The sequence below is a fragment of the Fundulus heteroclitus genome, chromosome 12 (genome assembly GCF_011125445.2).
Source record: "Fundulus heteroclitus isolate FHET01 chromosome 12, MU-UCD_Fhet_4.1, whole genome shotgun sequence".
Taxonomy (NCBI): domain Eukaryota; kingdom Metazoa; phylum Chordata; class Actinopteri; order Cyprinodontiformes; family Fundulidae; genus Fundulus; species Fundulus heteroclitus.
Window position 1 is genome coordinate 47,649,700 of NC_046372.1, and position 23,950 is coordinate 47,673,649.

Below are 23,950 nucleotides of genomic sequence, written 5' to 3' on the forward strand. Positions count from 1 at the left end.
CTTATTTTATCAGTGCACCACATTTTCTGTAAATTTGCCCGATAAGAACTACTCCGGTGCCCGTCCTCTCTCAAAGTGAACGCCCTGCTCGCAGCAGACAGGTGGACAGACACGCGGTGGTGCAGCTATTGCAGCAGCGCCTCCTCCCCTCTCCTCCCTGGCTGTGCTTTACAGCCCTAACCTAATGAAGGCCCGTCTAACCTTCCAGCTAACAAACAAAACCTGTGCATTTGCTTTCTAAACCTCAGATGAAAAGGTTTAAATTTCAAATGTCTCTAAGCTAGCTGAGGATACCTACCTGCTACGTCTTCTATGGCCACTGTCACCAGAAACCTGGAGAACATTTAAAATATAGCAATTAAATTACAATGAATTATTTGATTTAAATGTATCACATGGATGGATTTATTATATTTGCTAGAATTGTCCCCTATGTCTTCTATTTGGCTTATGTTCTTATTGCAAATACTGAAGACAATTTAGCTCTGTCTGTTAAACATTTTAAATACATTTTAGGCCATAAGAGCTGAGTATTGACTATTAATAACTCCTTTTAATTAGGTTCATTAAATGTGAGTTATGTCAGCTAGGTTGTATTTTCTATTTCTGTGTGTGTACAAATATGACACGGACAGTGAATTGTATTATGTAAATAGCAGGCCTCTTGTCATCAGATCTTAGGACCTGGAGTTAGTCTCAGTCGTAATTTATATACACTGACCATATTTTCTGCTGTCGGTTTAATTTTGACAATGAATATTCGATAGCTTTTTCTGACCATAGATTTAAGACGAATAGTCAGTAGTTACTCAGAATTCTAAAGATAACTCATGTAACCCATTCCTGGTAAATTTGTCATGGTAACCTCTTTTGTTACAATATGAAGTTATACGGTGCAGATGATATTTTGTGATAAAAGTCCAGTATTATGTTTAAAGACAAACACATAGTGCTCACTGTGTAAAAGGAAAAGTAAGATATTGTTCTGAGAACCAGACAACAGAGTTACATTTTAAAAGGTTTATTCAAATGAATGAATAGTGGCTAATGAGGCAGCCACATAGGCCGAACCAAACTTCACCAGATGTAAGCAGGCAGTGACAAACTTGAACCTGTGGTAAAGGCAGGAGCTGAGCTGACTTGAATAGATGAAATAACTGACCAGAAGTTGTGGGTGATGCAGACTTGATCTAAAGTAGCAAATATTTCCCAGTAATGCAGACCACAGCACAAAGAATCCAAGATTGACCTTCACCAGACAGAGCACTAGTAAAACAGACAAGAGAAGACTGGGCAAGAGCAGGTCCATGGAATAGTCAGGCAGGATGATACGAAGACACTGGGACACTAACACTGGGCGGCAATGGGACAAGAAGGGACGTTCTAGCAGTAAGTGAATGGAAGAGGCAGGTATAAGTAGCCAGGGGAATAGGCGAGCAGAATGGACTCCAATTAGTGTAACAGGTGGATCTGATCTAACTGATTAACTGGGGACCGAGGAGTGGACTGAGCTGATTGGGTGGTGACAGATGGCTGGGAGGTGACTAAGCTGATGAAACAATACACAGTCCAGAATAGTCCAAAAATAAACACAAAAACCCAAAACCATGATAGGTAAACAATATGTAAATTGGAGCCAGAAAGCTTAGCTTAAATACTGATGAGTCACTAATCTAACCTTTAATCAATTTATAGTAATTATGTTACTTTGTTGATCTTAGGAATTTTGTAAAATGCACCTAACATACATCCTTGTTTTGAGTTGGTGCAGCAATTTATTGCTTTGTTCTGTGGTGGCTAGTTTGATTGATTGAGAAACCAACCTGCAGTGTTGAACATTATTCAAAACCTGCATCAGACAACACATGGCTATTAATTTAAAATAGGTGTATATACATGATGTTCAAACTGTGCCTGTGATAAACCTCATATTACAAAGCCAGCTGACAGCTCCAAGAGCACAAAGTGCCCTTTTTCTCCTCCAAAATGTCTGTGCATGCCACTGGTTTATATTTTTAACTCAGTGACAAACGTGTGGTAAACGTGTGTCAAATTGAACACAAAATGTGTTGCCCTTATATAGACACATTATTGTGTTGGGTTTTGTCTCAATTTGTGTTGATATTAAGAGTCAAGTCAAGAGTCAAGAGTGTTTTATTGTCACCACATGTTACCGTGGGGAAATTTCTCTTTGACCACTCTGGTTCACATTACACATAATGAAGGCAAACTGGCAAACAGGCAATGAACAAGGGTTACAGAGTAGTTTTTTATAGCGTTCAGGAGAGTCACAGATAACAGATAATGACGTAGTAAGGTGCTTATTGAACAATGATGATTTGAGGCTTCGTTTACAGCAATGTGCATTTAGATAGTCTGACACATATGTTTTAAGAGTGTATGAGTTATCATCATTAGAAAAGGAGGCAAAAGAGCTACAGAAATTCCTAGGGCAAGGAATCCACAAAACTGGAAAACAGCTCAGGAGAGGTTGGGTTGGATCAATACATATGTATATAAGTCACCGTGAATGTAAATAAGACATCCTCTGCCTTATTTTTATTTCTATTTTGTATTTTTATTCTTATTTTTCTTATTTACGTATTTTTTTGATCCACTGTGTAAACGAGGACACACTGTATATAACAGATGTACCTTGTCCTACTTTTGGCACCTTCTTCTGATTATTGACTACTGAGCCGATGTGACAAGTGAATTTCTCCAATGTGAGATCAATAAAGCCTATCTTATCTTATTTTATTTTATCTTATTGATGTATCAGGTGGTGGAAGTTGGCTGAGTGAGTTGGGGTGGTAAAATGGCGACATCTGCTGGCGAACTGGTGGAGACGCAGGAGTTGCTGCTGGAGGAGAGTAGTGATCTGGTCAAAGCTGGTGGGTGGCTTGCTGCTTGCTGACTGGGGGATCTGAGAATGGCGTCATGGTTTCTGAGAAGTGATTCTTGTTCAGAAATGCTTCTCCTGAGATCATCTGCCGGGTCATTTTGGTCTGAGTGTTCTCTCCTGTTTGCTTTAAGACTTTTGACCCACATGCAAGAACCACTCTCAGGAGAAGGGAAATAATTTATTGAACAACTTCATCAATACATGTCCTTGTTTTTGCAAGGACATGTATATATATAAATATATATATATATATATATAAAAAAAAACTATATATATATATATATATATATATATATATATATATATATATATATATATATATATATATATATATATATTGGCTTGAATTTGAACGCAACTCAGGGCAATGTTAAAATACTACAGTATTTTGGAAGGGGTTCTGAGGTTGCATCGAAAAGTTACATTTTCTAGTAACTTAAAATGTGTTCCTTTGTGGGAAAATAATGTATCCATGCATATCCATGTTTGTGCAATTACATGTTAGGGAATGCTATGCAATTATACATGTTTGATTATTAATATTATTAAGAATTATAATTGGCAATTCAAGATCAAAGGATAGCTATAATGAAAATTGTTTCAAATGGTTGTGATCGAGGGCTATGAGCCTGCAATGATTATCACTAACAATTATCTTATTAATTAACAGTTATTAACTTATTTAGCCCAGAAAAAGGGGTGTCTAACCAGTTGTTGACTAGGTTAGACTTGATAACTTTAATTATAATTTTAATTGGAGTTTTAACCATTAGTGATTCACCACAAGCCAATGAAAATGTCTCAGTATATTCAGTTATTAACTCAAAAGGAGGTAATTTGGTAACTCTAGAGACCATTTAATTACTGATTCAAAATAATCACAAACAACTGCGATTGAATTAGTTGTTATTTATTAAATTGATCATTTCCTGTTACAGTAATTATTCTGTTTAATGACAGTACAAGAAACATTACTCGCTACTAAATAAAACATGAAAAATTTTAACAAATGAAAATAAAAGTCAGTCAAAATGGATTAATTGTAGAGGTAGCAATTTGTAATCAATTCATGGTTGATTAGAAATTTTACTGGTTCCGACTCTGAACGATCACAATCAACATGTCAGCAATTTGATGTAACAGCATTGAAGGAATTTTGGCTAAATAGCTCTGAAGTAGGAAAAGGGTAAACACAAACGGCATGATACTAACATGGCGGACGCTTTGGCAAAGCTAGCTGCTAGCAGTGTTAGTTAATGCAATACTCAGCTTCTAAATCAATCTAACTCGAGGCCTCAAGGTGGCGATCGGCTAACAAAAGCTAGTCAGTTAGCAACGAGCAACTTCACAACAGACTGCAGCTAAGGGCCTCGGGATAACTTCAGCAACGCTAGTAAACCAGTGCCAACACCGATTAGGGTAGCTACTCGATGCCACGCACAAAATGGCGGCTCTGATGATGTATGGCCTCCTGCCCCTACTTGCCATGTGCAAGATAGCTTCTGCGAGATCACAGGCTAATTCACTAGCCTAAGGTGAAGGCGGACTTTGAATGAAGGGCGTTTACCTGTTGAGACAAAGAGCTTCAACAAAACCATGGGAAAACGGACGCTGGAGTGGACAAACATCTTGCTGCCTGGACCATCAACTACCTCACTGACCGCCCTCAGCATGTGCCCCAGGGCACCGTCCTGTCTCCGTTTCTCTTCACTCTCTACACCTCGGACTTTACCTACAACATGGACAGCTGCCATCTTCAGAAGTTCTCCAATGACTCGGCCATTGAAGGGAACGAGCTGGAGTACCGGTTGGTCATCTTGAACTTTGTGGACTGGTGTGAGAACAACCACCTGTGTCTAAACACCAGTAAGACCAAGGAGATGGTGATCGACTTCAGGAGGAACTGTGGAGAGTTTCAAATACCTGGGTGTTCACGTCAACAATAAATTGGACTGGACACATAACACAGATGCCCAATACAAGAAGGGCCAGAGCCGCCTCCTGAGGTCCTTTGGAGTGAGCCGGCCCATGCTTAAAACCTTCTATGACTCTGTGGTGGCCTCAGCCCTCATCTATACTGTCATCTGCTGGGCCCCTGACAGGACAGAAAGAGACTGAATAAGCTGGTGAGAAGAGCCACCTCTGTCCTGGGCTGCACTCTGGACTCGGTGGAAGAAGTGGCCGAGAGGAGGGTGTTGTCCAAGCTTACATCCATCATGGGCAACACCTTTCACTCCCTGCACCAGACTGTGGTGGAGCTGAGCAGCTCCTTTAGTGATTGACTTACACACCCTGTTTGTAAAAAGGAGCGCTACCACAGGTCATTCATCCCTGCTGCCATCAGACTTTACAATGCTGCACTATAACTGCAATTACTAAAGTACAATCACTATTTAATACCCTGTGCAATAACCTGTGCAATAATTGTGTTAAATAAGAGACTTCGTCCGTTAAAGTTATCTCACTACCTCACTGCTGTTCTTCACCTGGTGCCACTTTAATGCACAACGCCAAATCCATATGTATCAGAATTAGAATCAGATTCAGATATACTTTAATAATCCTGTTGTCCTGCAGCAGCCAAAGCCTATAGCAGCATAGGTATAGACATACCTCAGGGTAACCTAAACCATTCTAACTATAAACTTTGAAAAAAGGAAGGTTTTGAGCCTAGTCTTAAAAGTAGACAGAGTGTCTGCCTCAGGACCAAAACTGGGAGTTGTCTCCACAGGAGAGGAGCCTGATAACTAAAAGATCTGCCTCCCATTCTACTTTTATAGACTCTAGGAATCACCAAAAGACCTGCAGTCTGAGAGCGAAGTGCTCTGTTAGGAATATACAGGGTAATCAGAGCTCTGATCCCCTGGATTATTACATGACATATAAGCACAGTATAAGCACTCAGTAATGACGTTTGAGTTAAAGGCTGTCCGAAATCGGCACAGCAGTCAGAAGCTACTTTCCTTCCCATTATAGTGTTCTTATTATTGACCCTGTGAAAGGTTACTGAACAGAAGCTATTATTAAGGGTATTCGGATGGAGTCTCTGTCTCTTTCCCCAGTGCACTAAATTCAGAAGTAGGAAAAAATCTAACAAAAGTGTAATGAAAACATTTGTGTCTTTTTCCAGAATTTACCCCCATCACTCCTGTTAAATCATACTGGGGTCAATTTGTAAGTGAAGATTCATTGAAAAGTATGAACAATCCCCAATACATATCTAATAAATAAGATGAAGAGGAGTTTCATTTAAAATGATCCACAAGTTAAGAGGACATTGATGTATATTGTTCTTTTTGTGGAATTTAATCAAATTAAACTTTGATTGAATTTGACTTTGTAAAGTGTCTTGAGATGGCATGTTGTGAATTGGCGCTGTATAAATAAAATTTTATTAAATTGAATTGGTGGTCATGTCGAGACAATTCAGCACCTTTTTGGACTTGCTCTTAACTAAGAACTTCTGGAAGGACCTCTATGGCTTTGGGAATTTCTTTCCTTCCTTGTTTCATTGTCATTGTGCTAGAAAGCACAACGGAATTTAAATAATAGCAACAAAGGTAATGCTAATAGAAAATAAATAATACGTATTTCTCAATAATAATGACAAATGAGTATATTTCAATAACATTTTTTTTAAATAAAAACAACTGTGACGTTAAGGAAAAGTAAATAAATAAATGATTATCATGGTTTGGATGAAAGTGCATTGTTCAGGGTAACAACAGCTATAATGACACTCTCTCTTACATTTCCCAGTTGAATGAAGCAACTCCCCCGGGTTTGTTTACAGCTGTAAACCCCAGCGCTGTAGGTCGCTGGGGAGGTCTCGTAATAATATATTGCGAGAGTTGGAAAGTCTCGCCTGTCTCTGGGCCACTTTATCAGTCATTTGAGTCTCTTATAATTAAACTAAATAGTCCATCCCCTATCATTGTAGCCACTGTGTATTGTCAACCTAAGCCCAATTCAGAATTCAATAATGAATTTTTAGCTTTTCTTACACTTATATCACCTCTTTCCCCTAATGTTATTCTCCTTGGTTATTTTAATATACATATTCATAAAGACAATAATTACCTCACAAAAGATATTATATCATGTCTTGATAGTTTTGAACTGCAGTAGTTTGTTAATTTCCCCACCCATACAAAGGGTACTATTTTGGATCTACTGTGCTGCTTTGGTGTCACTCCTTTTAACTGTACTGCACTTGACATTCCCATCTCTGATCATAAACTTATTTCATTTAACTTTAAGGCGACACTGTTTAAAACAAAACTGTCACGTTCTATTTCTTTCCGTAATATCAAATCCATTGACCGAGCAGCTGTAGACTTTGGAATTGACAGACTTCCCAATATTGACTTCACATCCACCCCTGATGAATTGCTCAATCACTATGATTGTGGTATCTCCTTGATACCCTGGCACCAATAGAAACACTGACTGTTTCCTTTTCCCAATCTGCACCCTGGTTTACTTCTGAGCATCGCAAAATGAAAGCTAGAGGACGTCAACTGGAAAAACTGGTTTGGCCATTCACAAACAAATGTTTTATACACATTTACTTTCCTATAAAGATTATCTTTCCACTGCTAAGTCCAACTACTATACAAACTTAATCCGTTCAGCTTCTGGTAACTCTCAAGCACTTTTTTCACTTGTGCAAAAAACATTTCATTCACCTAATTCTCAACCATTGCATTTTTACTCCACTGACTTCTGTAATTCTATTATGACAATTTTTTCTGCTAAAATTGATCATATATAATAACAGTTACCCCCTCAGATCCCAACCTTTGAACTATCGTCTGATTTTCAAATATCTTCTTTTCCTCCTTTATCTACCTTCACCCTCCCATCTGATGCTGAAATAACCAACCTTGTTTGCAAACCTAAATCATCAACTTGTCAACTTGATCCTCTTCCGACTATATTGGTTAAAATGTGCATTCATTCCCTGACTCCTCTTATAACTGCTATCATCCATTCCTCGCTTATCACTGGTATTGTTACATAAGCCCTCAAATCAGCGGCAATAACCCCCATTCTTAAGAAACCTGGGGCTGACCCCAGCAACTTTAAAAAATTCCGACCAATTTCTAACCTCCCCTTTCTTTAAAAAAATTATTGAAAAAACAGTTGCTTCTCAAATTCATGACCACCTCACCCACAATAGTCTCTATGAACAGTTCCATTCTGGTTTCCGTCCCCTTCATAGTACTGAAGCAGCTCTTATCAAAATAACCAATGACCTCCTTATGGCTGCGGATTCTGGATTACTAACAATCCTCACGCTCCTGGACCTGAGTGTGGCTTTTGACACCATCTCCCACACCATCCTTATCGACCAATTAGCTTCCGTTGGATTATCTCATACACCTTTGCACTGGTTTAAATCATATCTCTCTGGCCGTAGCTCAGAAATTTCCGATCCCACTTTGCCCTTTCCTCTAGTGTCCCGCAAGGCTCTGTCCTTGGACCTCTTTTGTTCATTATTTACCTTCTCCCTCTTGGCCATATCTTTCGTAAACATAACATCCAGTTCCATTGCTATGCAGATGACTCCCAGCTCTACTTATCCACCAAACCCACTACATCCCTCTCTCCCACCTCCCTATCAAATTGTCTTCAGCAAATCAGATCCTGGTTTTCGTTAAACTTTCTCAAGCTTAATAGTGACAAAACTGAACTCCTTCTTATTGGCACCAAATCCATCCTCTCCAAAATAAATGACTTCTCCATCTCCATCCATAATTCATCTGTGTCTCCCTCCCCTCAAGTTAAGAGTCTGGGTGTCATCCTAGATAGCACTCTGTCATTTCAGGCCCACATTAATATTATCACTCGGTTAGCATACTTTCATTTACGTAACATCTCTCGCTTACGTCCAACTCTCTCTGCTAACAGTGCTGAAATTCTGGTTCACACCCTGGTTACCTCTCGCTTAGATTATTGCAGTTCTCTCCTCTATGGGCTACCAGACAAATCCATTCATAAATTACAACTACTCCAAAATTCTGCTGCCCGTATCATTACTAGAACCCCCTTTATCAGTCGCATAACACCTGTCCTGCAGCAACTTCATTGGCTTCTTTTTAAATATTGCATAATTTATAAAATTATTCTCCTTACATTTATAGCTATCAATACGTGCCCCCAAGTATCTCACAGAGCTCCTTCATATGAAGATACCCACTCGCTCTCTCAGGTCCTCTTCTTCCATTCAGCTCATCCTTCCACATGCTCGTCTGGTTACCATGGGGTTTAGAGCTTTCAGTCATTCAGCTACATATCTTTGGAACTCTCTGCCCCACTACATTCAACACTCCACGTCCATAACTACTTTTAAAACTCACTTAAAAACTTATCTTTATAGACAGGAATACTGTTTATGATTTATTTATTTTTGATTGTAAGGATCCCATCCTTTCTCCTGTTCTTTTTTGTCTTATTCCTGCTCTTTGTTGATTCAATGTTTATTGGATTGAGTGTTTTATTGTTGAGTCTGTAAGGTGACCTTGAGTGCTGAGAAAATAAATAAAATAAAATGAAAATACATTTACCCACACACACATGCTATAAAACTGAGTTTTTAGAAATCTGCACTTTGGCCAGAGTTTTCAGAATCATTCGTTTTTAGAGATGTAAAACAGAGTTTAAATGTGGTTGAAAGGCCTAACTGTATAAAATGTATTCGTTTTCACAGATATCCAGCTGTGTGGACTAGACCTGAATCCCAAAGTGAAACATGAAGCTGTAGGGTATATTGTCTTCAGCAGAGAATGAGAGTTTGTTAAAAATGTGTGGGAAGATGAAAAAGCTAAGCAAGAAGAAAATCTGCTGGAGGCTCAGAAGTCTTCGGTGGAGGTTCCCCTTTCAGCAGGACAACAGCCCTAAACATACACTCCGGACTACAATGCAATGGTTCATAACAAAACATATCCATGGCAAAACAAATCCAATTGAGAATTTGTGTCAAGACTTGAAAATAAATGAAGCTCTCTATGCAGTCAGACTGAGCTGGAGAACTTCAGTCTGCAGGTGTGCAAAGCTGGTAGAGACATGCCACAAAAAATTTGAAGCTGTAATTACAGCAAAACACATTGCGTGCTCAAGGCAAATGGATGTGTGTGTAGACCAAGTATAATTACCCTTCCCACTTATGTTCTGCTATGGTTTGGTCTGAAATTTTAAATCACTAGAAAATATACCAAAATCTGCAGAAAACTGTGAAGTGACAAAATGGGAATAAGTCATGTGGTATGAATCTTGTGGAAGGCCTTTGGAAGTCACGGTAAATCACATGAGTTTCTATCCTCCATTCTCTGTTCTGTACTTTGTAATACTTTCAAAAGCAGCCCTACCTGCCACCAATGCTTCGACTTTGATATTCTCTATTACATGTAGACATTAAATCCTGCTCTGTGGACAGCCAGCATGGACCTTGTTTCAGAACAAAGACAACAACATTAAGCAAATGCTGGAACTGCTCTCTCCTATATGAAAATAACATTCTTTTCTTATCTTGCTCTGGAATATAGAGTTGTTGATGTGTTTATTTTTCATTGCTAATCTTGAACTACTAGGCTCATTTGCCACAGTATCATTCTGATCATAGCTTTCGTGTGGTTTTACCTGAAAGACAGACACATAATCAATGGGATCTAAAAGCCAACCTCTGTGTTTTGACTTTTCTTTTGAATGTGAATCATGGTGGTTGTTGACAAGGAAGGCAGTGTTTTTCCAACTCTTTTTTTCTCCAAATCTTATCAAAGCCAGTTTAGTCTTTTGCAATCCATTGTAGCAAATAAAAAAGAATGTAAGGGATACTTGTTTGCAGCATGCAGTTCCATGGAAAGGATGTAAGATTCTGCACACAAAGGGTGGTCACACTGGATCTGTTACACGTTTGTCTAATAACTAGCAGCCAGATTGACCGCCCTTTGTGTGCAGAATCTTACATCCTTTCTGTGGAACTTCATGCTCCAAAACAAGTAACCCTTACATTCTTTGCTACAGTGGAATGCATAGCTTAGTGTAACTCTAAGATATGGGTTTTCCTCCATGGAATATGATGTTCTTTTAAGGTTTCTACATACACAGTCTGGGGCTTTTATAAAAGGAAGTTGACACTAACAAGTTAGTACAGAACACAGGAATAGGCTACTGTTACCTAGATTCCAACGACTCCCCTCATACCTTTCTCACTAAGCCACACATTTTTTTTGATTTCTGCATTCTGGGATAAAAATGTAGACACAAGTACATTAAAGTACAGTTTTTTTATCACAAAGTAATGATATCCAGGTTCTTTTGACTCCTTTTGCTCATTTGTGTTGTATGAGTAGGTAGGGTTTTGGTGGTGAAGTCCCCGCCTGCATAAAAAGAAATACAGAATTTGAACCAAACTATTAAGCAGCTGTTTGTCACACTGAACCTTCCTTCAATTCTGCTCTGATGCTTATAGCTCTTTTACAACATAATTAAAGTCCTATGAGTTATGCACTCATACCTCACATGATCAGCTGCCCAAACAAGCAAAAAGAAAACATGTACGATCAAATGTCTGATTTCCTCCCAGGTAAACAGATAGAAGAGCAGTGTGTCAAACTCCTCCCACTACCAGCAGTGCGGGAGAATAGGTTAAGCTTTAGTGCATAAATAGCAAATTGAACATAGTAAGAAAAGCTGTATCCTCACCGGATGAAACCAGCCAGACCCTTGGCATCCAAACGCAGGTGAGTGTTAATAAAAGTTCTAAGTGCACTTTTAGATATTTCTCTTTATTTTTTAAGACAGGTATCTGTAGAATCTTTGTCATTAGGATTGGGCCATTAAAATTAGGCAATAATCTGTTTGAGATCATTAGTAATTTTTATTTGACAGTTGCTGATTGTTTGAAACTCGGTTTCATTCCTTTTCAGACTTTATTGACAGGAGAAAAATGGCAGGTAAGTGCCATTTTTTTAACACTAATCTCATTTGTATCACCAATGTTTCATGTTATCGGCTTTAGAACTGTAACCTGTTTCCAGTGAGTTTAATGTTCAGGACTGGATTTTTTTTCCTTTTCAGATGCCAGCTTTAAGAAAGAGTTCCTGGAAACCCACAATGCCTACAGGGCATTGCACCATGCTCCACCACTGGAATACAATGACGAACTGAATGAAGCAGCACAGAAATGGGCTGATCATTGTCTGAAAAAGATGACCCTGGGACACAGTAACACTGATGATGGAGAAAATGTCTTCTACTCCCAAAGCACCAGAATTGTGAAACCAACAGGTACCTTTTCCTTATACATAAGAGCATAATTTACATGCTTTGATTTCAAAGGAATGTATCATGTTCACAGTTCTATAAAATGAGGAGAAAAAAGATAAATTTTGTCTGCTCTGTGTTTGGTCACTAAAAGAATCTATACAATCTAATCCAACTTTACAAAGCACTTAAAACAAACAGAGACCAAAGTTCTGTATAAATGAATCTAGAGTCTCCATAAGCCATCTAGCAGTCATTGGTGTTCCATTTTGGTTTCTTACATTGTTTTGTTTTTCAACCGTTTATGCTCTAATGTTTAGGAAAAGAAGCTGTAGATGCCTGGTACGGAGAAATCAAGGATTATGACTTCAATAAACCTGAACACCAACCAGGGACTGGTAAAACACAGCACACTCAGAAACCTCCATCCTAACTGAGACACAGATCTATTTAAAATGTATGAATGAAAAAGAAGCTGCACAATACCATCATCTGTCATGTTAGAGAAGGCAAGGCAAGGCAAGGCAAATTTATTTATATAGCACAATTCAGTACAGAGACAATGCAAAGTGCTTTACATGATTAAAATATAGGAAAATAAAACAGAATAAAAGCAAGTAGGGATAGTGTAGAAACAAAAAAGAACATTTGAAAACAGTAAAACATTTTAACTTGAACACTCAAAGGCAATTCTAAACAAATGTGTTTTTAATCTCGATTTAAAGGAACTCAGGCTTTCTGCACTTTTACAGTTTTCTGGAAGTTTGTTCCAGATAAGTGGAGCATAGGAACTAAATGCTGCTTCTCCTTGTTTAGTTCTGGTTCTAGGTATGCAGAGAAGGCTGGAGCCAGAAGACCTGAGTGGTCTGGAGGGTTGATACGCTGATAACAAGTCTGTGATGTATTTAGGAGCTAAGCCATTTAGAGATTTATAGACTAACAGAAGTATTTTAAAGTCTATTCTCTGAGATACAGGGAGCCAGTGTAAGGACTTTAGAACTGGTGTGATGTGCTCTACTTTCTTAGTCATAGTGAGGACGCGGGCAGCAGCGTTCTGGATCAGCTGCAGCTGTCTGATCCACTTTTTCGGCAGACCTGTGAAAACACCGTTGCAGTAATCAATTCTACTAAAAATAAATGCATGGATTAGTTTTTCCAGATCCTGCTGAGACATTAGTCCTTTAATCCTAGAAATGTTCTTCAGGTGATAGAAAGCCGACCTTGTAATTGTCTTTAGATGCTTTTGGAGGTTCAGGTCTGAGTCCATCACTACTCCCAGATTTCGGGCCTGATCAGTGGTTTTTAGCTGAAGCAGCTGGAGCTGTGTGCTAACTTTTTTTGGGGAACCCCAAATGGGATTTTTGTAATCTTCGATGTAAAGTTACCTACTGATACAAAAAAGTCCCTGTCCTTTAAGTAGGATTTAAACCAGTGGAGAGCTGTAGCAGAGAGGCCGACCCAGTTCTCCAGGCGCTCTAACAGAATGGAGTGATCGACAGTATCAAATGCTGCACTAAGGTCCAATAGTACCAGCACGGTGGTTCTTCCACAGTCTGTATTTATATGGATGTCATTAAAAACCTTGATAAGGGCGGTCTCTGTACTGTGGTGAGCACGGAAACCTGACTGGAAAACGTCAAAGCGGCTGGTCGTTGTTAAGAAGGTGTTTAATTGTTGAAATACAGCTTTTTCAATAATCTTACTGATAAAGGGGAGGTTTGAGATGGGCCTGTAGTTCTGGAGTAGAAGTTTGTCTAAATTGTTCTTTTTCAGCAGTGGTTTGATAATTGCTGTTTTTAGGGACTGGGGGAAAACACCTGACAGAAGGGACGTGTTTATTATCTGGGTCAAATCAGACGCTATGCCAGGTAAAACTTTTTTAAAGAAAGCTGTGGGTAGAACATCAAGGCAGCTGGAGGAGGAACTTAGCTGCTGAATGATCTGCTCTAAGCTTTTGTGGTTTATTTCGCTGAAATGGGACATTTTGTCAGAAATAGTTCCAGCTGAATAAAGCATTGGTTCTGGTGTTGATATGGTAGTACAAAGTGATCCTCTAATTTTTAGGATTTTTTCAGTAAAGAAGTTAGCAAATTCGTTGCAGGCCCTGGTGGAGTGGAGTTCGGAAGTCACGGACACAGGAGGATTTGTTAGCCTGTCAACTGTGGAAAATAAGACACGAGCCGTATTAATGTTTTTCTTGATGATCTTAGAGAAGAAAGATTCTCTTGCATTTTTCAGTTGTAAGTTATATCTGTAAAGTCTCTCTTTATAGATGTCGTAGTGAACCTGGAGTCTATTTTTTCTCCACCTGCGTTCAGCTTTTCGACATTCCCTTTTTTCACTTCTAACTGATGGAGCATTTCTCCAAGGAGATTTTTTCTTCCCGCAAAAAAACTTCACTTTGACTGGAGCAATGCAGTTAATGATGTCTGAGACTCTAGACTGAAAGTTATCTACTAGCTCATCTACTGAGTTGCAGCCCAAGGTTGAAGTATCAGAGTAAGCTTAAATAAAAGTTTCCGCGGCATTGTCCTTAAAGGTGCGTTTTCTTACGATGTCCCTTTGGCTAAATGAGTCGCTGGTAATTATGCTTTCAAAGGTAACAGAAAAGTGATCGGATAAGGCAACATCAGTTACATTGACCTGTGAAATCTTTAGACCTTTAGTGATGATCAAGTCTAAAATATGTCCCTGTTTGTGTGTTGGCTGTGTAACGTGTTGACTTAAACCAAAGTTTCTAAGTGTGTCACACAGTTCTTTTGAATCAACACATATCACAGACAGCAGGTCACTAAAATCATTAAAAAAGTTTGATGTGGACTTAGGAAGCCTGTACACATTCAGAAACATAGTTCGTACCGGGCCCTTTACCTGGAGAGCCAAATGTTCAAAAGAGTCAAATTTTCCTAAAAACACCTTTTTACACTTTAGTGAATCATTAAACAATGTTGCTACTCCTCCACCTTTCCTTTGCTGTCTGCTCTCACAAAGAAAATTGTAGTTTGGAGGAGTCGACTCCATCAGTATAGCTGCTTCACTAAATTCATGCAGCCATGTTTCTGTTAAAAACATTACATCAAGATTATTGTCAATAATGAAGTAATTAATTAAAAGGGATTTTCCTGACAGAGATCTAATATTTAATAAACCCAGTTTATATGACTTAGTGGTTGATGATGTCTCTGTGACAGGTTGCATCTGACAGTTTATGATTTTTAAGTATTTGTTCCTGTTTATCCTTTTGTTTTTCTTATTTCTGCTACGTATCATCACAGATATTCCATAATCTCCGGCGAAAGGCCCCGGCTGATGCTGGGAACTCTCATGTCTGATAAACGTGTGGCCAGGGCCCAATCTGTATCACAGCGAAGTAATTTGGAGTTCCTCAGTACCAGAGTGTTCTGTGATACATGGAGGAGGAGGATCTGAGGCTCTGAGGCCTTTGGAGAATCCTGGTTTATTCACAGCAGAATGGCTATGTGGAGAGGATGTCATCTGTAGGCCAATCTTAAATACTTTGTTCATGTTATGAGAAAATTCCAGAAAAGGAACTTCTGGGCTTTGTGGAGAAGAAGGGGAGGCGGGTCCAGTCTGGACCGGTGTTTGTGAAGATGGAGGTTCTTGGTCCTTTCGTTGTCCTGCTGAGATCTGGGATGAATCGTCCTGTAGCTCTGACAACGCCTCATTCTGTGTCATCTTTCTGGCCATCTTTATCTTGGCTTGTTCGGGCTGCACTGGGCTTATCATTTGTTTTGGCACTGGATGTTCTTTGTTTTGGGACAAAGCTGATGACGCATGGTTCACAGAATAGAAGATGTTTGAAATCAGCCGTTTTGCACCTGACCTATTTAGAGAGAAACGATCTCTGTTGAACAGATGTCTTCTTTCCCAAAAGATGTTAAAGTTGTCTATGAAGGTTACAGTTGTTTCTTTGCATGTTTTTTTCAGCCATTTGTTTAGCATCAGAATTCTGGAAAAAATCTCGTCTCCGCAGTTAGCGGGTGGGTGAGGCCCGCTAAGAAGAACCTTGACATTCAGGCCATCAACAAGTTTCAACAAACGAATGTAATCCTCTTTTAATACTTCTGATTTTCTTATATGGTTGACGTCTTTCAGGGCTTCAGCTTGTATTATGAGGTTTTCCAAGGTCGGACGTTTTCTCAAGATCCTTGGAAGGTCTGTCTGAAGGATGTCTGTTAAATCAGACACCAGGCCACAGTTCCCATCGTTATAAATCAACACCTCTGTATTTTTCTTGTTACAGAAATGTTTAATCCCCCTTACAGAACCATTGCATAATATCAGGGTCCTTGGCCCTGTGGCATGTCTTTTCTCTGATGTCTTAGAACGAAAATCGTTGACATACCTCTGGTTTTTGTCCTCCTGGGTCACATTTTGGAGCGGAGTGAATCTGTTTCGTAAAGGAATTCCAGCATTTCCAGCAGGTTTACTCCTATCATTTGTTGTGGGAACAGCCCGCTGTTGTTTCACTTGTCCTGGGACATCTCTCTGTAGTCTCGGCCAGTTTTCTTTGTCTAGGCGTGGGGTTCGTTGGTCCTTTGGTCTTGCACCCAGAGTGGTCCAGGGATTCTCATTTTCCTCAGGGAACTGTTTGTTCGCTGAGTCGCTGGGCTGGTGGTCACCGCTCGGAATCACGGGCAGGGTCGTATCATTTCCATTTGCGGCGTTTACATCATAATTCACTTCAAGTCAACAGATTTTCAGTTCCATAACAGCTATCTTCTGTAAAAGCTTGTCAAAGTCCATTGTGTTGAAGGAAGGCATCTTTTCAAAATCCAAATCAAAAAATAAGTAAAAAAAAATAAAAAGAAAATAAATAAATAAAAACTAAATCCAACTTTCTGTGGTTTAGGTTAAGAGATAAAAAGGAGATAAAAAGTAAAAGGCAGGAAAATGCAAGCAAGCAGAGAGCAGAGAAAAAAAGCGTCCGAACAGGCTGAGAGGCAGATAGACAGAAGAACGACTCTGAATCAGGGTAACCACAGAGACAGTTTAAGTAATAAATGTTTTTTTTAATTGAGCAAGGAACTGGTAATGGTGTCTGACTGGATCGTTCTGGGTTCTGCTGGAAAAGATGAGGGGTAGTGGTGAGTAACAGGTCTGAGTCAGATGGGAAGATGGAAAAAGCTGAACTCACGGAGGCTGAGGCTTGGCAAGAGCCAGGGAGGGTGGTGTCCTGGGTTCAGGTGTGCTCCTGTGGCACTCTCTCCAGTGCAGTTTGTGTTGGAGGGTGGACAGTAGTGATGTTACGTTATGTGCCGAGGCTTCGAGGCGTGTGTCGAGTAATGGAGGGGGCGTTTCCGTGAAGCGCGTATCGAGGCTTGCTTCATTTAGGGGAGGAGCCGAAAACGATGACGTCCAAAGCCTCGCTGGCCGGCTGTACCACGTGACTGCTTCGGGAAGTGGTTCAGATGTTGGCGCGGCTTCGACAGCTTTTAGAAACCCCACAGGCTCCATTCAAAATGTGGGTTGTTGTAGGCGAGTTGCGGTCAGTTGAGAGAGTGGATAGAGTTTTGATAGTTTGGATAGCAGAGTTTGGATAGTGGTTATTTAGTTTGAGACAGTTAGTTTGGTGTTTGGAGAGTTTAGGAGAGAGATAGATAGATAGGAGATCAGTGCTCTCAACTATCACGCATTGACCGTCACTGACTCACACGGTCACACGCAAACATGGCATTTTTCACGCATAAAAATCCCAACGCCCATCTGGGCAGCGGACGATAAAAACTCCGCCTTCTGCTGAGATGTTTCGGCTTCTTTCACAGCTTGTGGCCATCAGTAATTCCTGCTGCAGTTCATGTTAACAGAGCAGCAGGAGGAGCGATCAGAGTTATGAATAATTTTAGTCTTAACCAGCGGTTGAAAGTAAGCCGGTAAGGTCCTGTACTACGTACGCAGGAGGGGAGGGGGGCGGGGGAAGAGAGCTGCTGCCAGATATTGCCTTCATTCAGAACCAGTGATGGCTGCACTCTGGATCATAAAACAGTTCTGCTCACCAGATGCAGTTTAAAACGCTACGTCTGGTTATAAGTTGTTTTTATTAATTCTGCATTTTTTAACTACATGCACCGTAATTCTGTGCCTCAGCGCTTCAATGCGCTTCTGCCGTGCGCTTTTTTCAGGTGCGCAAAATTACGTTACTTGTCGTTTGGGTGCGCGCTTTCATTTTAAAGAACTTGTAACATCAGGAGGCTGATCTCAGACCGGTCAGCTCCTATGATCACTGTATAGGAGCCATTTACAGTTTTTATTTATGCATTTCCACCCTGTTTATCCCTCGCACGCAGCGCACCATCGGGTAAAATCCTCCCACCTCACCGCCCAGAGCGCACTGAGGAGAGCAATAGAGATTTGTCTGGTCGACTGAGATGAGAAACCTGTTGCTGTGAAAGGTGATATAGGTTATAAACTGTTACTGTCATTGAGCTGAAAAGAGAGGAGACATCAGCAGCTGGATCGTGCGTAAAGACGCAGCGGGAACCTCTGTGTGCTTCAGTGTTGCTGCTGAGGGGAAGCTGTGGGACCGTATAGTACTGGGCTAATCATCGGTCACAGTACCCCAATCTGTACATACTTGCACTTATTTATTTATGCACCCGGCATCATCTGTGCCATGTGAGCGTGTCTTTTCAAAGGTTGGAGAAGTAGTATCAAAAAAGAGAAATCATTTAAAACCAAAAACTGTGGAGAAATTGTTGTTTCTTAATAAAAATGCATGAAATCATCCAAGTTACACAAGCATTAGCCTATTCGCTACCCCCTGCCTAGTTCCACAAGCACTTTCATTGTCCTCTGCCTGATTAAGCCCATGCCATTTTTCTAGAGTCACAGAAAAACATTATTACACAACATGCCATATCATGTCACTACTATTTTGGGAATAATTACACACAGAGAATACATTCAAACAATATTTTATTGTACACATGTGTTTACAAAATTTATGTAGACAAATGATTTCGTCCTACACCTTCTGTGAAGTCATTCCCAAGAGCCATAATAGACTAAAATGAAATGCATCACACGTGTTAAGATACAGCTGGCTGTGATTATACAACTTGCCAGTAGGTGGTGCTGTGTGCACATGAACCGTCAAGAAATGAACCTTTTCTCGAACCAGTTGGCTGAGTGGTTCAATGCCTCATGAGGCTTCATCTCGCCATCACTAGTGGACAGGCAGGTGGGCACAAAGAGGAGGACCAAGGCGGGCAGAGGAATCCAGATTCCAAAGGGGGTCCGGGCTTGATGGCTTCTTGGACTTGAGTTAATGGTTCTTGAAAGAGATCAAAGACACAGAATTAGGGCAGGCTTGGAGGAACTCAGAAAGGAGTTAGGTTGGTCATGTACCACGCTGGAAGCGAGAAAGAACTGACGGCCCCCTCCTGGTCTCGGCTCCTTAAGTAGGCACCAAATTAGCCGAGATTAACTGCACCTGCCCGTCACGCCCTGCAGAGAAAAGAGAGAGAGACCAGACACACACCCAGACCTGCAGAATGACATCATCCCTAATTTATCCTTATCCTCCGGATCCAAGCAGGGGATTATAACTAACTGAAATGGACTTTTAGTACTTTTATTATTTGTCTCATTTTGTTAAAGACCTAACCACAAAGTTAAAAAAAATAAGTTTCAAAATTTCTGTTTTGCTCTTCAACAACTGTTTTGTAGACATGAGACTATTTTGTTCGAATAGATATGTCCACATTGGCAATCCTGAAAAGATTCTAAAAATGATTACTGACATATAATTGAAACCTGAAGGGGCAGTGGATGACTATCTTCTTTCTCAGGAAAAACATGGTTGAATGTTAGACAGGAAGTGTGACATTCAGGTTTTACCTGACTTCTGGCTTTCATTCTGCAGGACATTTTACCCAGGTGGTGTGGAAAAGCAGCAAAGAGCTTGGTGTGGGCCTAGCAACTGATGGTCGTACTGTCTTTGTGGTTGGACAATACCGAGAAGCAGGCAACAACACCAACCCAGGTTACTATGAGAAAAATGTCCTTCCAAAAGGTAATACATTAGCAGCATTTGAACATTTTACATTCCTTCCAAAGACACTGTTTTACTCTCTAAACAGAAAAGAAGAATCTGTGCTTTCCAGCTACCTGAGGATGAGGCTTATTAAGGGTTCTATGTTACTATGAGAGGCTGTTTAGGCAACACACTATGCTTGTTTTTGCCTACTCCATCAGATTGTCTCATACACACCACCAGTCTCTTTCACACACCATCACACTATGTAGAAATATACAGTAAGAGATAAACTAGAGCAATCCAGCATGGACACAGTTGAGGGGAGTAGCTGGCAGTCTCAACACAGCAGAGAGAATAGTTAACTATTTATACATAAGTACCAAGAGGAAGGAAATTATTTCACCATCCAGGGTCAAACCTAGACAGACAGCTATTATTTAGCTTTCTACAGAGATTTGCAAAGCACTTCACAACATGTGAAGGCTCACATCACAGAGTAAAACAGACATAAACAGGTTACACAGTATCTTCATTCCAATAGTTTTAAAGGAAGTGTTTACTCATTTGATCCATTTATTTTACTTGGTTTAACTTCAGGCACATGTAATTCTCCCTGCTTAAAAATATGTGCCGCCTTGAGCTAACTGGAGAATAATATGTATTTTCTGCCAGCTAGCAAATCTTTTCTCAGGAAGGTGTTTTGATAGCCTGGGGCTTAGTGTCAACACGTCCTTATCTATCTGTGCTTTTAAATATGTTTACTTGTTTTCTGATTCATGTTTTACCAGTATTTCCTGTCTTATTGCAGATTAAAAGCTGTGCTGGTTGCTGCCAGCAGAGGGAGGACTGTTGCAGGTAGCGCCTCCAGTGTTGTGGAGACAGAGCTGAAAAAAAGATGTTCTGCACACTTGGGCTGAGTGAAGGGAGGGATGGTCTTTTTTAACTGTGACAAATTGAATTGTGTGTTAAATGTTAAACTATCTTAGTGATCCGGGCAAAATGAACAAAGCAAAAGTTTCCAAAAGAATAAAATGCAATTAAATTATATGTTTTTTGTTTGTTTGTCTCTTTCACGTTTATTTAACTGGAATATAGTCCCATTGTGATTAGAACCTTTTGAAGGGAGTCCAAGGCAAGAGGCAGTGACAAATAAAAACATAAAAGTTGCAAAGTCAAATGAAAAACAAACAATTAAAAACATGCATGTTATAGAATAAGCCTTGAGAAATTTTTTTCCTCTGAAGCAAGTTCCAGGAGGAGGGCGCTGAGTGAACAAAAGCCTTCTTGCCCAACTCAGTCCAAGCAAAACAAACCAAAAAAGCAGAAAACTGTGAGAACAAAAGTTACATGAATTAACATTTCTCAGTGCAATTGCAATACAGGAGAATGCTATGTGTATATAACTACTTGTAACACTAATATATGGAATAATAGAGTCTATATCAAAATAAGTCATTATTTTAAAAAGATTGGATGAAGAATAACATATGGTCTATTGTACATTTGAAAGATGCAAACGGATACATGTCAGAGGGGACATATGGTGCAAAATCCACTTTTTTATCCCTTAAAAAGTGAAAATGTTCGGTTGTTGGGCGTATTAATCCACACATTACATCGTCTCCCAGCTTGCTACATGGCCAAAAGGGGTGGAGTAGAACGCTCTGTGACCTGGAGAGGGGTGGGGTGTCAAGTTCCTTCTTTGCATTTACAGAGACTACAGCAAAACCAGTTGCTCTCAGACGCCCCTCAGAACAGGGGTAAAATAGGGTATGTGGGAAACAATAATTCAGATCAAAGCTAAAGAAACACATTTTAAAATATAAAATACAATTTACCCCTCAGAAGAATTACTGACAACCTGATCTGAACAATAAATGTGTCGTGATTAACTAGAAGGGAATAAAACACATGTAAACTATACAAAAACTAAACACTAACTGAAAGATGCACAATCAAAGGAACCAAAAACTATTAAATAACCAAACACCTGTGACAAAATGCACATTTTCTTAAAACAATATAGAAACAATAGACCACATTTTCTATGAATTCATAAAGCTAAAATATTTTGGAATAATTTGTGTTTTTACTGTTATTGAAGGACAAAAAAGACAAACTCTGTTCTAACATAATCTGTTTGGGAAAAGCCATGAATGACTTTATTCTCAAGTCATTCATGGTGATAACATATCATCTAGAACTATGGCTGGAGGGCTACTGGGCAATCATGGGCCTACACTGACGCGCACACACACTCATACATACATGAGCATATATAAATACATTCTCCTCTGACTCCCTGCCTCTGTGTACGTTCTGCCGGTGTATATGTTGCTTTTTTTGTGCTGAGGTTTTTTTTTTAATCTGCATTCTCCTACTGTACATCCTAAGAGACAGAGGGTACAGTAGGAGACTGATTTTTCCCTTAGCCATCCCAATGTATTCCTTTTCTATACAATGCAAAAGGCAGCACCTTGGAAAAGGCACCAAGGCCTCAGTGAACCTGTCTCCCATGTATGCCTTTCTGTTGATGAGTTGTACTGAAACGTAGGTTCCCCCAAGGGGGGCAATAAAGCAATTCTATTCAAGAGTCATAAGACCATCCCCTGACTTTAATGTTTTTTAATTGAAGCCCATAAATATTTGATAAATGCTAAAACCTGTAAACCCTGTATGAAAATGTTAATGGAAGCATGCACATATACAAACTAATATGTATCCCCTTGTAAATCTAGTTGTTTTCTAAGTTCTCTAAGTATGCCTCTCTTACGTTGACCATGTACTTTCACAGTTGCTATACATGCTTGCATAGGTTGTGTTGAATAAAAATTATAGTAAATATAGTTTTTTAAATATCACCTGAATGGCCTATTAGACAGCAAATGCAGAGATATTAAGCTAACATTCCTCTCCCTGTGATGATTTTCTATCCACACGTCTTCTTTCTGAAAAGAATGTCATATGCAACAGAGGGTGGAATCCTTGTATTTACAGTTACAAATTATTATTTTAGTAATCAAGTATTCTTTCAATTATTCTGACAATCGAGTAATCAGATTAAACATTGGCACATTATGCAGATTTTACCAAAGCTTATTTTATGAGTAATAGAAATTAACACAAAATGCCCATAAGCAAATAAAATAAATTACATTTTTATAATAAGGATGCATCTGCAATGAAAAAAAATAAAAAAGTTTTAACCATCGCCACCCTTTCTGGTTGACTTAAAGTCAATACAGTGCCAGTTGCCTATGTTGTGAAAATGGTCACAAACAAGGAATGCACAAGGTTTTACTTGCAAATTGCTTACTGGATTTTTTTTTTTTTTTTTTTTACATTAAAAGCATAACTCTATAAAACAGAACCCATCAAGTGCACTTAAGAGCCAAGTTACACTCCTTGTTTTTTTAGTCCAAAAAGAAAGACAAGAAGTAAAAATAATTCTACATTCATCGAAAGGTAAATATTGAATTTAAATCCAGAAACAAGTTTTAACCTGATTTAGAATCAAACGTCTGTGGCGAGACATCTGGGCCAATGTCGAGCTGTACTACGAGGAACTTCACAGCCATGCTTCAAATGCTTTGTGCACATTATGTGTTCCTCCCTCGACTGGCAGATGCACTACATACTTTTACTGAAGAATGGGACGATCGTTTGAAGTCTGAAGGTGGACTTACTGTTATAAGAATTATTATTCTGAAGTCACTATGGCCTCACACCACTCGGACAGAGGAGGCCTGGAGACCTGATGTCTGTGTATAAGATCCACT

At 39.5% G+C, this 23,950-nt stretch overlaps 1 protein-coding gene across 1 annotated transcript in view; it reads left to right on the plus strand.

The window, feature by feature from the left end:
• The first annotated feature begins 11,578 nt into the window (after positions 1 to 11,578).
• Positions 11,579 to 23,950, plus strand: part of glipr2 (GLI pathogenesis-related 2) — a 58,498-nt gene continuing 46,126 nt past the window's right edge. Inside the window, exons 1-5 of the mRNA XM_036144701.1 lie at positions 11,579 to 11,649; positions 11,836 to 11,862; positions 11,987 to 12,196; positions 12,493 to 12,570; positions 20,058 to 20,207. Coding sequence (XP_036000594.1) covers positions 11,856 to 11,862; positions 11,987 to 12,196; positions 12,493 to 12,570; positions 20,058 to 20,207 — 445 coding nt within the window. The 5' untranslated portion in view covers positions 11,579 to 11,649; positions 11,836 to 11,855. The remainder of the gene's footprint in view (positions 11,650 to 11,835; positions 11,863 to 11,986; positions 12,197 to 12,492; positions 12,571 to 20,057; positions 20,208 to 23,950) is intronic.